Source organism: Rhinolophus hipposideros (genome assembly GCF_964194185.1).
Source record: "Rhinolophus hipposideros genome assembly, chromosome: 4".
Classification (NCBI taxonomy): domain Eukaryota; kingdom Metazoa; phylum Chordata; class Mammalia; order Chiroptera; family Rhinolophidae; genus Rhinolophus; species Rhinolophus hipposideros.
Genome location: NC_138050.1, coordinates 6,705,941 through 6,721,895, shown reverse-complemented (window position 1 = coordinate 6,721,895; position 15,955 = coordinate 6,705,941). Strand labels below are relative to the sequence as shown.

Here is a 15,955-nt window from a genome sequence, read left to right as displayed (position 1 = left end):
GGTGGCGAGGGCCCGACAGCCAACCTCACCATGCTGCCTGGGGACGGACGCTGGGGACTGCCGGGGGGCGCGCAGGGGAAGGGGCGAGGGGGTGCGAGGAGCAGCGGGTGGCTGCGCCCTAGCCCGCGGTGCTCCGCTGGCTCCTCGCGGCGCTTCTGCCTCTGAGGCGGTCCCTCCCACTGGCCTGTCTCCTCCCTCCCTCCCTTTCTTCCTTCTTTCCTCCCACCTCCTTCCCACTAGGCTGCAGAGGCGGGGAAGACCCGCCACAGGCTGGCGTGCGGAGCCCGGAGCCGGTCGCCTTACGTGATTAACGAGTGTTTACAGGACTCTATTAGTAATGACACAGACACCAATGGCTGGAGACGTCGAGGCGCAGCGCGCACCCCGCGCACAGCCCCCCGAAACACGATTTGCATTTTAAAAGATAAGGGGTGGGGGGGGGAGCTCGCGAGAGGGCCGCGACCCGACCACAGCTAAATATTCAAACCTTTATTGTTAAGAGCTTCGTCCTTCCAACCTGGTGCACTTTAACCTCCAATCACAGGTTCAAAGAATGAAATCAAGAGGCTTGCAAAAGAGAGGGGGGAAAAGCTATCTTGGTGGGAATCTGGGCTTGGAGACTAAGGAGCTGGGTTTATGCATTTGCAGAAAAGGGGAGGAGGGCAGTCTAGGACTCCTTCTATCCCAAAGAGAAAAGAAAAGGGAAACCATTGCTTTGATGACATTTCTAACTAACCCAGGAGGTGACGAGTTGAGCCAGAAGAGTTGGGCTGGTTCCTTTCCGCTCTGCACCCCTGGCCAGGACAACTGCTCTCCCTAAATAAATGTCAGCGCTAATCATTTATTTTCTTTCCCAAGGAAACCAATCTCCCTCCGCAGGAGATAAATTGTGACCCTAGCTGCAGGCTGCATCTCCGAGGTCATCTCATATTTGGGATTTAAGTTAAAGCGATCAATTTTTTAAGCATTTACATTCAAGACTCAAAAGTCTTAACTACAAGCCAAGGTAGAAGTCAGGCTAGTGGGCGACAGTAATGGAGGGGGCATGAAGGAGTTGTCAGAGTGCAGGTAATATATTCTGTTTCTTGAGCAGGGTGCTGGTTACACGGTGTGTTTGTGAAAATCCAGCGAACTACACTTACATGTTTACTGTACCTAAATAAGGGGTAAAAAAATCAAAGAAAAGGGAGCCTAGAATGTCTGCTAATGTGTACCTAGGTATTTTTCTCACACATACCTAGCTCTTAAAACCACTTTCTCCTTTACAAAGTAAAACATTCTCCGAAGAAAATGGTTTTTCCTCTCCAGGGGAAGGGAAGAGAAGGAACCCTGGCCCATTACTAATGATTTCTTCTGAAAAGCTACGAGTGGGGAAGGGTTGAGAGAGGATCTTCCTTGGATTTTAAAGCAGTTCCAAGGGGCCCCGGGGCTGGCAGTGGCGGCTATGGGGACATGTGCTGCGGGGCCTGGCTGGGGATCTGCCCCGACAGAAGCGCATGGCAACGAAATTCAGTTCCCGCACTCGCCCATCTCAGTTTAGCAACCACAGGGAGTGGGCCCGCGTCGCCGTCGGTCTTCTCTGGGAACTCAGGCGGCACTGCCAGGTTAGGCTTCGCAGGGCCAGGTCCGGCGGGCTGGGCGGGCTGACTGGGTGGCTTTGAGCGCGCTGGGGCGCTGGCCGCTGTCCTCCAGACCTGCACTTGGTTCTCACTGTCAAGCGCTCTCTGGCATTTGTCACTTCATCTTGTCATCTTTTATCTCCCTTGATCCTCACATCTCCCTAGATCCGGAACAAAGCTGACGTTGTCATCCTCTCCATTTTACAAATGAGCCTACCAAGTTTCATGGTGCAGAGATGCCAGGCCCAAGCAGGTTCAGGCCTTCGGGGATCTCCTGTTTGCTGATTGCTCCCATCCTTCCTGTTTCCTAAGGTGTGGGTGGGTGTGGGGCAGCGAGTTGAGCACTCAAGAGGTGGAAGACAGAGCGGGTCATCCATGTGGACCTCCTGGGCCTGGCCTGGACAGCTTAGTGTCATCGGACCTCTTGAGAAAAAAATAGAAGATACATAGCAAGCCCCATTACAGAACCCAAGGCATTGAATGGGGTGTGTGTGTGTGCAAGGGGTGTCTGCAGTCTTGATGAGGCAAGAACGTGAGAGGTTAAGTGATGGGAACTGCAGACTTTTGATCTAGCAAACATCTTCCTGCTCTTCCTGGAGACACAATCAATCCCTCCTTCCGTCCCCCACACCCCCTTCCCAAGCCTCCAGCTCTGGAAACCAGCCGAGGCCCGGGCTCGAGCCTGTGTCTTCGGAATGTGGGCATTCTTTGGAACAATCACTTTATTGGGGACAGCCATCCCCTCCGCCCTGCGGTGGCCGCTTCCTGCGTTTTTATGGCCCGGCCGCCGGCCACTGGCTAATTGTCCCGGTTTTCCAGCTGTGTCTCTGTGCTCTGCCCCGGAGGAAGGGCTCTGGCCTGCCCACCCAAATGGGGGCAGCCGAGGTTGCTCTGGTCCTAGGGGTCATGCCAGGCCGCAGAGCTAGCCAGACCGCAGAGAAGCCTGAGACCCACTTGGGGTTTGAGGGCTGGAGAAAGGAAATCCTTGAGAAAACCAATCATTTTTCCTCCTGGGAAAAGGAACCGTGGGGTCTAGGCTGTTGAGTGAGGGGAAAGAAGCCAATAGTGATGTCCTTGGACAGGCTCCTCAGAGTGAAAGTGTTACCTTTCTTCCGGGTTGCCCTCTTAACCCTGAGAGGCCCATCTGGGTGCTCACAGGGCTGGGTGGCGGGAGGTGGCTGATGGGGAGGGAGCCTGGGTGTCTATAATCAGATGGCTTAGCCGCTGGCAGGTCTTTGTTGAGTGCCTATTCCGAGGCCTGCTCTGGATGGGGTGCTTCTCCAGCCTCTGGGTGAAGGTGTGTGGCTGTGGGAGCGTGCAGGTGTATCAGGACCCCAAGCACAACTTTCTCAGTCCTACACCCAAGGTACTTGTCAGCTTTCTCAGAGCCTTTGGCCTGAGCTGAGAAATACCTTCCAAGGTCATTCCCAACCTCGCTGCTCAAGGTTCCTTTCCAGCCAGTACCTCTGGTCTCCAGCCGGCTGCCCCACGAGAGAAGTCGTCAGCAAATCGCTCTGGAGAACAGCTTGTTTGGGAAGCTTGGGCTGCGCTGGGGCTGGGGCTGGGGCTGAAGCTATGGCCCCAGGGAGCCAGAGCTAGAGCAAGCTTTTAAAGGCAAAAGAGGGTGAGAAGAGGCTCAGGTAAATAAAGTTTCAGGAAGACTATCGGGGTAGCCACAACTCAGTTATCAAAGGGACATCTCTTTGTTACTGTTGGTGTAGAGGCCATTCTGCATTCCTTGGGGAGGGTTGGGGCTTCCAGGATCCGCCTGATGGCAAGGGGCGCAGAGGTGGCTGGTGAGCAGGAGGTGCCGGAAGGGGCGGGCTGCTCCTCTAGGCAGATGAGACACTCCTTGAATCCACAGATCATTGACAGGGCTCCCTCCCTGCTCAAAGGTCCCCAGTGTTTGCTCCAGCTTGGGGGACCCTGCTTTCCCTCATATTTGTGACTCTTAGAAACTGGGGAGCCTGTGACCATTGTAAACCAGATAAGGCAGACCATCTTTATCCACCTTAGCACGCAAGTCCGCTTTCTGAATCCCTTTTAAGATCAAGGAAATTGTCCAAGTAGTGGACCTTTCCCAACTCCCTCTCTGCCTCTGCACAGGAAACCCTCTCATCCTTCATTGCCCTGAGTTCCCAGGATAGTTAAGGAAGAGTAAGAAGGAAGAAAATGTTGTCTAATAACATGTTCAGCTTGGCAATCTACATAGCTGTGGAGTCATTTCTTCACTGGAGTTTAGGGAGCTTCTCAGTCATTGCATTCAATCAGCAATCCCCCTTCCCACACAAAGGAAGGCTCAATAATTCCTGCTTTGACCCCAACAACCCCACCCTGGCCTGCCACAGCTCACTCAGCTAACCTCACTGGGAAGGAAATCGATCACAGTGTCCTCTCTGTGGGGCCTCCCCCACCCCCAGTCCATCACCTGCTCAGCCCCATCGGGCCACATGGAGCCCAGAGTGTTCATCCTGAAAAGCAGGGAGGGGCTGCAGCGCAGCTGCTCAGGCTCCATTCACAGGAGCAGATGTGTCTCTGCCCAACAGAGTCAAGAATGTTTTCCCCAAGCAAACTGAGTGTCGGTCCTCTCTACCTGAGGAAAAATTCCTGAATTAGCGGGAGGTCATTGGTGGAACTCAGGGACCAGAGTGCCCGAAAGTGGGGAAACAGCTGCCTTACTCCTCCCAAGGAGTACCTACCAAGCCTTCTGGTCCGAAGGCTAGAAATACATTTTTTCCTGCTCTTCTATCCAAAATATATTCTAAATGCCAGATCTAGGAAAATAAAGAGCCTCAGGAGAGGGGATGGTATTTGGGTGCAGAAATCTGGTTTTGCTCATTGGTGAATGAAAGTTATGCAAGTCAATGGTGGGGTTGCCCATATTCTTCTTCCTTTTAGCTGAAATTAGTCTGTGGACTCTGTGTGTCTTGTATAACACACTCTAATTCTGTGTGATGGATGGTTTAAAGCTCCAGAGGGAGGGACTTGGGGTTGCACCCTTGATGCTGAGGGAACCAGACTCTCGGGCCAGCAACAACTAAATGTTATCAAGTGGCTTTGACACGAAGGGTCTTCAGTTGCCATTTGTTCACTCGCCAGTGTCTCATGCCTACAGTGACCTTTGCTTATCATATGAAAATATGTTCCTCGGAAGCCCTACACAGGAGGCTATATGTGCTGCAGAAGGGGCTCAAACAAAGACTCCATTCTGCCTGAGTCACTGCACCCATCAGAAAGCTACTCTCCCTAGAGAAGAGACAGGGGACTTCGCATCTGTGTAGCCCTTCCATTTTACAAAGGAGAAATCTGAGGCCCAGAGAGATCAGGTGACTTTCCCAAGGTCGTACAGCTAGCTATTTCAGTCACTAAAATTAAATGAGCTGCTATAGGTACATTCTTTGTAATCCATAGTATTCTGTGCACACGTTAATCATTATTAAAGCTGCTGGTGCCACCCTGGAAACACTGCCTCCCCAACAGGAAACCAACAGGCATGACTCCGGAATGCCAGCGCCCCACTCCCCCCACCCAACCCAAATAGAACCAGAACAATCAGGTTTTGCTGTTGGAACAGTTCTGACTACTTTCTGTGTCCTATGTATTTCTCCCTTTCACAGGCACCTGCTAACTGCGGTTTATTTGTTTATTGGATGGTGAGTTTTCCTTAAATTCTACCCCAGATTTTTTCCCAATTGCCAGAGAAGGTATCCATTTGCTTTTGTCCCTCAGTAAATATTTTCTGAAAAAAAGCTCTATTTTTTTAACCAAATCTGATATCCTGTGGTTGTTCTCTGGTAATGCGTCAAATTTAAAAATATGAGTAATGGTATGCAAAGAAGTTGTGTTGTCTTCCCTCCGTCCTTCTTCCCACATGAGTGTCCCGGGACAGCTTTTGGACGTACAGACCCCAAAGCCTCCCTCTCTGAGGAAATCAAAGGAGGCCCCCTTTCAGGCTTCCGGTTACTAGATGAAAGCCAAGCTCAGCTGGGCCAGTGAATTCCTAGGGGGACAGCGTCTGGTCCCTTCATTCGCAGCACGCGCCGGCCTGGGCTTGCACATTTTAATGGGAAGTGAACATCGGCAGAGCAGCACCCCCTCCCCCAGAAGGGGGGATGCATGGAGGGGTTGAAGGAAAGTGAAATCAGCTCCTGGGCCTCCAGCTCTTCTTAGCGTTGCCATCGTGCTTTTTTTAAAAAAACGAATTTGTAAGTAAAGTATTATCATTCACCCTGGCGTCTGCACCAACCACGTCAGCGTCCTGGACACTCGCTGGACGCACTCTGGCCTCCCCGCGGCGGCGGCTGGTGCTCACGCGGAGGTCCGAGCCCCCGGCCACGCGGTCCCCGCTGTCGGCGTTTGTCTCCCGCACGCTGCGCACCGGAGCGCGGAAATGAGAAAACGTCTCCACCAGGCCGCGGTCAGCAGAAGCCCAGGGCGTGTCATCGTTTGAGCCAAAATGTGGCCCTAGAAAACTGCCCTGCCAGACCTCGGCAGCCACAGGTGACCCGTCCCCGCGAGGAACAGCCTCGCCTCTGCTCCCACTGGAGAAGAAAGCAGGAGCCACCAGTGTCTTTGTCCAGGGCCCTGCCCAGCCCGGCACCCAGTCCCGTGTCCCGCGCCTGCCCTCTCGGCTGCAAGGCCGCTGGCGTCTTTGAAAGAGGCGCTTCCAGTTCTTCCTCCTCATTCACCCCCCAGCTCCTTTGAAGGGGGCGATCCAGCGACTTCCCGCACCTATACCCGCTCATGCAGAAATAAACAATTTCCCCCACAAGCTTTGAAACGTTGAAATGTAACTGAAATTGGAGACACCTCGGTTGTGCCTGAGAGGTCCAGATGACATCTACACTCCTTCTAAACACACTGCTGGGAATCTCCGCCCTGGGGAGCCCTGCCTGTCTTAGGGTGAACACTTTTACAGAAAGGGCCCAGACTCTGCATTTGGGGGCCCAACTAAGAGTTGGACTCAGCCAGGGTTGGATAAGGTGACTTAAATCTAGTGCATTATTCTGAGCGTCAGGCTCAGCCTGTGGCACTTCCGGGACAGAAAACCCTCTTAGCCAAGCAGCAGGTTTCCTGTGTGTGTCAGGAAAGCCCCCAGGTTACCCAGGCCAGAGGGAGACAGGCGTCTAGCCCTAGGCCCAAGGGCTCCACCTATGGCCTATGGCCTCCACCTATGGCCTCCGGGTCCTAGAGCACAGAAATGGAGTCACCCACTTCCCTCTGTGGCTTGCACCTGCCTTCCTTCACCCAAAGAAGAAGGCGTCTGACACAGGCCCAGTCTCGAAGACACTGGTGGCCACAGCTCACTTCCCTCCTACTCATCTCAACAGTTTCTGGCCCTCACCCTTACCACTTACAGGGAACACCTGCAAGATGAGGTTCCCCCATTAAAATTCCGGGTGCTTCCCGAGCTGCTTCTTTCTGTTCAGTGCAGCCCCCAACCAAGAGTGTGGCCACATCACTTTTTATGGAAAAAAGGTTATTTTGTTGCTGTTGCTGCTGCTAAGTCAGGCAGGGTGGTCACTAATGGAGGTTGTTGTCTTCCTGGGAAAAGCCGACCCTGCCTTCACTTCTTACCCTGGCTGTGTGGAGGGAGACGCACATGGCTTGTTTCTCCTCTGCCAGCAGAAGCCTAAGAAGCATTTGTTGGGGTCTGTTAGACGTTCCGGTGTGTGTGGCTGAGTGAGAGTGTGGTGAGCTCCTCCTGCAGAAGTGGACATTCTGAAGGCCAGTGTAGGGAGCTGACCAGTTGGCTGGGGCTCGGGAGGGTTGATAGGGTCCCCAGAGCCATTCTACTCTGGCCAGAAAGATTTCTATGAGTACCAATTTTCCTCCACTACCTGCTTTATCAGCGGTATGGGGTCTCGCCTTGATCCCAGCGCCCACAATTTCCAGCAGTGCTCAGATTATTATTAATTACTATAATTATTATTATGTTTTTATTTCTTTAATGACCGATGGGTTTCCTGGGTAGTCTGAAGTTCTGAGGAACCAACTGTCCTGGGCCCACCTCCGAGAGAGACAGGAGGCCGCCAATCCAGCTTGGAGATGTCCCTACTCCCACCCCTTTCTGCAGAGCGACCGTAGCAGTCACGCCGCCTGCCCCACGGTGTCCCATCGCAGGACTCTCTCCTGCCCACCATCCCCACATGCTGCGTCCCCGGCGCAGCAGGCCAAGCCCAGCGCTTGCTTTCCTTGCTCAGGCTCCTCCTGTAAGTGCCTCTGAGTGAGAAAGCCGCTTCCGCTCACACGTGAATGAATGTCGGTGCAGCAAATGAGGTGGGAGAAGAAAAAACAAACAGACAAACCGCTGTGGAATAAAAGATTCCTTTTCCATCCGTTTTGCTTGGCAGCTCCGGCTTAGCTGTCGAGGGTGGGGAGCCAAAGCTGGATGAGCGCTTTGGAATCCACAGAGGCTGTCGGTGTCAGCGGGCCGCCAAGGAAGCGAAGCATCAGGCGGTGCGCTGGAAGAATCGGGGCACCGCACGGAACTGTATCGATAATTTGGCAAAGCGCGCGCGCGCGCGCGTGTGGTGGTGGGGGTGGGGGTGGTGGCTCATGACTTGTATGACTGCCTCAATGCTCCGCTTCCTTTGCGCGCGCGTGGCCGCGGGCCCGGCCTGCGTCAGCCTCCCGCCCCGAGCGCCCAGCGCAGGGTCGCGGGCCCAGCGCGTCCCGACGTGCGTCCCGGATGCCGAGCGCGCGGCCGCTACAGCCGGGCGGGGTCGACGCCGAGCAGGTCGGCCAGCCGCAGGCGCGCGATCTGCTTCACCTCGCCCAGGGCGGCGCGCAGCTCCTGCGCCGGCGGGCACAGCAGGCGGCGCTCCAGCTCGCGCGGGACGGCCGCCCGGTCGCTGAGGCGCGCGGCGAGCACGAAGGGGAAGCCGAAGCGCGCGCGGTACTGAGCGTTGAGCTCCGCCAGCCGCAGCCGCTCGTCGGCGCCCAGGCTCGTGAGGCCCGCGCCGCTCTGCTCCCGCTGCGACTCGGCAGTCAGCGTGCCCCGCTGCACCTCGCGGCCCGCCAGGTCCGGGTGGCAGCGCAGGATGCCCTCTTGGCCTGCGGAGAAGCACAGACAGGCGGCCGGAGCGCGTTACCGCGCGGCGGGCCGGGAGCGCGGGGCTCCCGCAGGCCCTGACCCCTAGAGGCTTCGGGAGGGAAGCGAGGTCCCCAGGAGGGGATGAGGGTCAACGAGGAGTGTCCAGGAGGTGCAGGGCGCCCACTGCACCCGCCCCTCAAATATGCCCCGGACCTCGCGCCCCTCCGTCCCCGCTTCTTTCGGCCTCAGCCAGAATCCAGGGGCGGGGCGGGAAGTGACAAGTGTGTCCTTTGAGACCTTGGGGCAAGAAGAGCCGAAGGGAGAGGCCGGAGAGACTCGGAATTTACGACTTGCTGGGGAGGGAGCAGGGACGCGATAAGGACCCCGAGCATTTCGTATCTTTTCAAAGTCCTTTGCTCTCAGGGGGCTTTGATGTCGCAGAGGGCCTGGGGACTTCCTGCAAAGGCCACGGAATGGGGTTCGTTCGGTTCCAAATGAGAAGGGCAGGGATCCATGGGGCTTGGCAAATAAATGCCCAGGATTTTGTGACCCTTCTGGAATCAGGCGTCCAAAGAGCCCTGCAGATGATTAACTGCAAATTTCCAGCCCGAATTCCACAGCCCTTTGAATGAAAGTGGCTTTCCTCCTTTTAGGAAAATAGCACCCACTCACCACCCACTCTGTCTGAGGCTCATTCCCCATGTCTGCCCTTGGATCCCGAAGACACCGTGGGGAATACGTTTTTTTGTTTTCTGAAAATAGCTTCCCATAATCCCCGAGGCCTAAATTTAGAACCCCTGGTGTGATTCCTGGGATTTGAAATCCTAATCCAGGGCTTTCCCTGAGCCCTGGCCTGTCCTTCCCTGTAGCTCTCTGGAGAGAGAATTGGAATACTCAGGACTCAGGGAGATTTTAGATGTGGTGAGAGGGAGCTGTCATCTGTCCAATGAGGGTAAAGACACCTGAACTTGCCGAGTAGTTGGGAGGATTAGAGACAACTCATGTACCTAGAACACAGCACCTCAAGTGAGCAAATGTTCGATAAACAGCCACACTGTTCTCAGTCAGCTCAGTGTAACTGGCCGAGGCACAGCTGGAAGCATCTGACTTTGTCCCCGGGAACAGGTGGGGGCTCTGGTGGGAAGGGGATCATTTTAAGACCCTTTCGTTGTGCTGGAAACCTCCCCTTACTCAAACGTTATCACTTCTGCCCAATTAAAGGATGATTGGGAGTGCACCACCTCACTCATGGACCAGCGTCCTGAGAGAGGGGAAGAACTGGGGGGGAACACCTGCATTTAAGAGAAGATTTAATGGAAGCTCAGAAAGGGTTAAGTGACCTGCCCAAGGTCGTTAAGCCAGTAGGTGATCTGGCCTGGCCCCTGGACTCCAAATTGTAGGAGTCTTCTGAGCACTGGCTGCCTCTGCAAGGTTAAGGGGCGTTTAAAACGAAACTCATGTCACCAGTGATTCCATCTCTGTACAACCACTGTTTTAGAACCCCTCTCTTGGACCCTGTCCCTTGGGCCCTGAAAACATGCGGTGGTTATTACCTGATTCCTGCGGCCACCCCCCTCCGGGTGGTGCGAAAACATAGGTATTAGATTCCCTACCTAGGGGACCCCAGCCCTGGGCCTGGGCTAGCTGTGCCATGTGGCCGCTTGACTCACTGCGAACCCACACAGCCCTGGGACCTGCACGTGACCCGGCTGGGGTGGCGTGAACTTCGAGTCCTGAGCAGCTCAGCAGGTCCCCACCTGCCGGGACCAAACCCCACGCCCCCTGCTTGTATATTCAGATTTTCAAAGCAGGCTCTAGGTGGGGTGGCTGAGCCCCGTGTTCTCACAGGACCTCCTGTCTCTGGGCTTCCCTTCCCCCTATTTCTTACTCTGTAGAGACCCAGCTCGGGCTTAGGGACACTAGTTATCAGTGGGGGCCCCAGTGTGGGGGCTGGGTCTATCTCCTTACCACCCCCTAGGGGAATCCCCTTGTCCTTCCACGCATGCCCTACCTGCCGCTTTCCTTCTAGCCTTTACACCTCTCTTCTCACTCCCCTGGGTTGGTCTCCTCTCTAGAAAACAACGCTTGGGGTTAATGTTTGCCTAGGATTGAGATGTGTTTTCCACCATTTGCGGGGAGTAGAGAAAGGAAGCCGAGAAAAGGGGCAGAGCAAAGGGAAGAAGAAAAGAGACAAAAAAAGAGGAACTGGAATTTACACACACAGACACCTCAGCTGCAGACAAAAAGGTGTTGGGAGTCAGGTAGGGGATGGTAGGTCTCAAGTAACAGAACCTGACCCTGTCCAGCCTCATCCTCCATCCTTATTGCCCCAAACCACTGAGTCCTTGAGTACTGCCCAGGATGGCCTGTCCCAGCTCTCCCTCCCCCGCCCGCACCTTCAGCAGAGTCCAGTTACCCCTCCAATGCTGTAAGCACTCTCAAAGCTGGCCTTAAATCTGGGGCGGGGGGTCCTTCCCACCTGCCTCTGTCCTGTGGGGCCTCCCGCCTGGACGGCCCAAGTGCTAGCTAGCCAGGTTGGTGGAATGTCCCGTGATTCGCAGAGCCATTTCGATGCTGCTTGCTCTTCAATCTTTCCTAAAATCTTAGACTTACGGCCTATGCCACAGGCATGTCATAGTTAGAGATATGGATGTGTATTGATTGTTGCAGCCACACGTCATGAATTTTTATTCCTAGGAGAATTCCTGGCACAGAGCTGACTCTCCTTGTTCCAACAGGAAGAGAACAGGGGAGGCAATGGTGACCACCGTAGAGCAGGCAATTGGCTTAGAACCCCCTTCCAGTCCACCAGTGGCCCTGCATCTGTGCCAACTCGTGTGTGCTCCCTCCTGGTACAATGCATGTCTGTCTTTTCTGTTGAAGACCAACCTCTCTACTGGTGTGCTTGAAGACAGCCCCTCTTTCCCTCTCAAAGGCTGCAATTTCAAATATCAATTTCTCTCCTACAACCCACTGTTTTATTGTCAACACACAATCATGCCTTGTCCCATAAACAAACTTAAATCCCTCCCTTGAGTCCCGGATGTCCTCTGGGTTCTCCACATGTCTCTAATCCTCCTTACATCAACTCAGAGGAGCTGTCTGTGTACTATCTCCACTTCCTGCCCTCCCATTTCCAGTTCACTCTGCCAAGATTTCAGCCCCACCCACCAGCCAGTCTGCACTCATCAGGGTCACAGATGATGGACATTTTGCCCAAGCCCATAATCAGTGCTGTCCTCCTCTCTCTTCATCTCTTGGGAGCATATCACATGGCTGGCCCTCTCGCCTTCTTGAAAGAACACCATCCCTTGCCTATTTTCACTGCTGATTCTTGCTCTGCCAGGTCACTAACACAGAGGTACCCAGAGATCAGTACTCACATCTGCTCCCTTCTGTGTTCACACTGATGCCCTACGTGTTCTCATCTAGTCCTGTGGCTTTGAATGCCATCAACTCTTTGATGACACCCAGATCTAGTCTAGCCCACAGCTTTCCACTGAGTTCCTTTGTCATGGTCCACCTGAACACACAGTGTTTTTGTCTGGGTGATTAGCAGGCATCTGAGATGAACAAAGTCCCATTCTTCATCCTGTCCTCTCAATTCTAAAGTCTTCCTCAGGACAGAAAGCAGTGCCACAGCACACCCAGTTGCTCAGACTAAAAACTTAGGAGTTATCCTTCATTTCTCTTAATTTCTGTCCTCCCTCCCCCAACAAAGCCATTTCCAAAATTGGTTGTCTCAAACTCTGAAATCTATTCCAAAAACCCAGCCACATCTCTCCCTCCCTCCTGCTCCAACCCCAATCCAGATAACCGACACCTCTCCTGTTACTACTGTGACAGCCCCTCACCTGACCTCTCTCCTCATATCCCTCCACTTGTCACTAATCTCCAGCCACTTTGGTCTTTCTGTGCCCCCAAAATGTCAAAGGTCTCATGCTCCTTTTCTTAGAGTGGCCTCCTAGATCTTTGGCTGCTTTCTTCTCATCTTTAGGTTTTAAACTCAAATGTCACTTCCGGAGGAAGACCTCTTTTATTACGTATTTCCAGCAATATTACATATTTTCTTTTAATAGTTTCTAGAATCTGAAATTATATATTTATGTTAATCCTGTCTCTCTTCGCTACAGTATAAAGTCACCGAAGGCAGGGACATGTCTTTGTCTCTGCTCTGTCCCCACAGCCTGGGACAATTCCTGGGCCATTGTGGGCACTCAGTAAGTATTTATCGACCAACACATCACTCTCAGGAAGGAGTGTTATATATTTTTTGATGGAATATATCTTAATAACCTCATCTAAATACCTTATAGCCTGCATACAAGAGATTTATTAGTATCTAACTCCTTCATTAATCCAATGACTATGTTTTGGAATAAGTAATAAATAATGAATTATGGCAGTATTGCAATTCCAAAATGCCACAAAGAGATGCACAATTAACTCTATTCTGACAGTTTTATTGTTCTTTGGTATTTAACACAAGTCAGTACTGAACTGGTTCCCCATTGGCTGTGTGCGTGCATGCGTGCGTGTGTGTGTGTGTGTGTGTGTGTGTGTGTGTGTACGAACTTCTTCCCTTTTCCTATTGACATTCCCTTCTGGGAAACAGGAACTGATCCACGCAAAAGGGTACTTTGCAGGATAGTGCTGGAGCTGAATATTAGTCCTGGACTGCCACCTACTGGCGAATCACCATCATAGCATAACCTAAATGGATTGTCAACCTTGGTTTACCGTAAAAAAAGGGGTTTTCAGTTTCCTGTTAATGGTAGTTTTCTTACATCATTCAAAACAAATTTTGATCAGGTAGATTACCATATCCTGCACATCTCTTTTAAAGTCCCTTTTAATTTTAGGATACAAAGACTATTACACCCAGTTTGTTCCTTATTATTCAAGGAGTAAAGCTAGACTATGCAGTAAATCCCATTTTATTTGATTATTTAAGCAACCAAAATGGGATCTGGGACATTAAGCGTTAATTTTAATTGAATAAATTAGTGAATGGATAAATCAAACCTCTAGAAACTGTTTGTAGATTTTGTTTCTGATTTTCTGGGAAATCCTTCAAAAGCTGTTGTGTTGACTATCAGGATTTGAATCCCAGTTCTGCCACTTTCTAGCTGTGTGTCCTTGATCGTTACTTAACCTCTCTGTGCTTCAGTTTTCTCGTCTGAAAATTGGGGATAATAATGATTATTATAATGATTGTTTTATAAGATTAGTATGAGGATTCCATGAATTAACAAATGCAAAGTGTTTGGAGAAGTGCCTGAAACACACTGATAGTAAGGGTTGAATACATTTTAGCTATTGTTGTCATTACTACTTTGCTGACATCACCTACCTAATGTAATTAAGGTGATTAGTTACAGGGCATCTACCCAGACAGCACTGAAGCTCTGCTCCCAGCTGCCTAAGAGAAGTGTGGACACCAGCACAGGGCTGAGAAGTAGGCTCCACCAGCAGACAGGTCTCTTAACCAGACCTTAACTAACCTCAACCAGAGCTTCTGGTCAAACTGGTTGGGGTGACTGCTGGTGGGAAAGACAGAAATAGGAAAAATTTTATTATCTAAGCTCCTGGTATAAAGTAAACCCCAAATAAATGTTGAATAACTGTATAAACTAATGAATATTAGATTTAAATTATTGATGCCATCATAGCTTTCTCTCCCAATACATTTGTTACCCGGCCCCACCACCCCTCTGGGTACTGAGACAGATCACAGGATTTTCCTCCTTATTTTTCCTGATGGAAAAAAAATGTCATTCATAAGGCATTCACACCCTTTAAACGTCATTTCCCCTCTGGCATCATCCATTTTCCTGCCAGACCTTCTGACTGTGGGCTCCCATGGCCTCTTGCTCTGCAGGCTTTGGGCTCACAAGTTGGAGTCACTTCCCTCTGCTAGGCGGACTGATTGTTCCTTTGACTCATCAGCCAGAAGGCTCCAGTGTGGTCAGCTCCCCGCCATGCCTGAGCCCAGTGGTGGGAGGGGGTGGGGCAGCGAGGTGCAGCTTTGCAGAGGCCCTGAGAAGTGGGTGAGTGTCTACACGGCCCCGCCATTTCTGTCCTTTTGACTTTATAACACTACCCTCCATGCTTCCTGGATGTGTCTAAAATGAATGAAAACGAGGTCCTTACTTGGGAGACAGTCACCTGACAATGGGAAGCCACCAGTGAAAGCCGGGGACTGGTAGGCTACACCCGGTGTGTTAGGGAAGAGAGAAGAGCAGCAGCTCCACTCCCCCACAGTCCCCTCCCCCCCAGGGCCCTGTGGAGGGCCTCTGGGAAGGCAGCCCTTACCCTGTCTGGGTCCCTTCAGCTCTGGCCAGGCTTCACTGAAGGGGATGAGGACAGCCTCCACTGCTGACCCTCGGCCTCTGATTCCCAGGGCAGCTATGTGTCACCCGGTATCACTTGGGACTTGCCTGAATCTTCACCTCTGCCTCTTCCCGCCCCTCACCCAGACGTGCCTCCTTTTCTTTCTCTATTCAGAGGAGATCCACAGTTTCTTTCCCTTTCTCCAGAGGAATTCATTCAGATTTTAGTCTTTTCCCTCTCACCCTCCCTCCCCACCCCCAAGCTGATCTGAATGAGTTTACTTTCTTCAGCAATCTGGTCCAAACTGGCCTTGTCTGGTCAAAATGTCAGCCATTTGCTCTTTCCCCTGGGCTCCTGAGATAGTCTGATACTGAGTTGTTTCCTCTCCTGCATATAGGACATTCCCAAAGTGAGCAGCTCAGCTGAGCGAGGGTGGGCTGTCAGCCTGAACTTTGGCCTCTGCACCCCCCCTGAGGCCCTCATGACCTCACAGCTTTAATATTTAACAGCCCCATTACCCGAGCCAATATCCATTCTTTCGTTTTACTTTTGGCTTAACACCTTGCAAGTGCTTGAGTCTGAGAAAACTTAGCGAACTTCACCATCAAAAGAGCTAAATAAATACATCCATTATAAGCAACGAGGCGAAACTGTCTGAAAATGTTTTGACAAGAATATTTGAAAGCACTCTGGGGAGACTCTCAGTGTCTAATCCTGAAGCCTTACCTGACTGAGGAAGAGCATCAATAAAGGCATAAAAGTGCTGCTTTAAGTCTTGCAAGTCAGAGAATGGGCGCTGGGACCAAACAGCTGCAGCAATCAGAGGACATCTCTCAACGACATTCCCAAACACATCCACAAATTCCCCGAAGTCCATGGAGTTGACCTTCTCAATGTCCATGGCTTGTATTTGCCTGGAGGGAGCAGGAGCATGGGCTCCCCTCTCAGTGACTGGGTGCCGCGCACT

General features: G+C 52.2%; 1 protein-coding gene across 1 annotated transcript; it reads right to left on the bottom strand.

Moving 5' to 3' along the window:
• Nucleotides 1-7,568: 7,568 nt before the first annotated feature.
• On the bottom strand, nucleotides 7,569-15,955 carry URAD (ureidoimidazoline (2-oxo-4-hydroxy-4-carboxy-5-) decarboxylase). The gene is made up of 2 exons (XM_081046407.1): nucleotides 15,715-15,955; nucleotides 7,569-8,675 (listed from the first exon to the last, which is right to left on the bottom strand). Exons 1-2 carry the CDS (start codon nucleotides 15,887-15,889, stop codon nucleotides 8,329-8,331), a joined length of 522 nt encoding a protein of 173 aa, XP_080902533.1. The 5' UTR covers nucleotides 15,890-15,955; the 3' UTR covers nucleotides 7,569-8,328.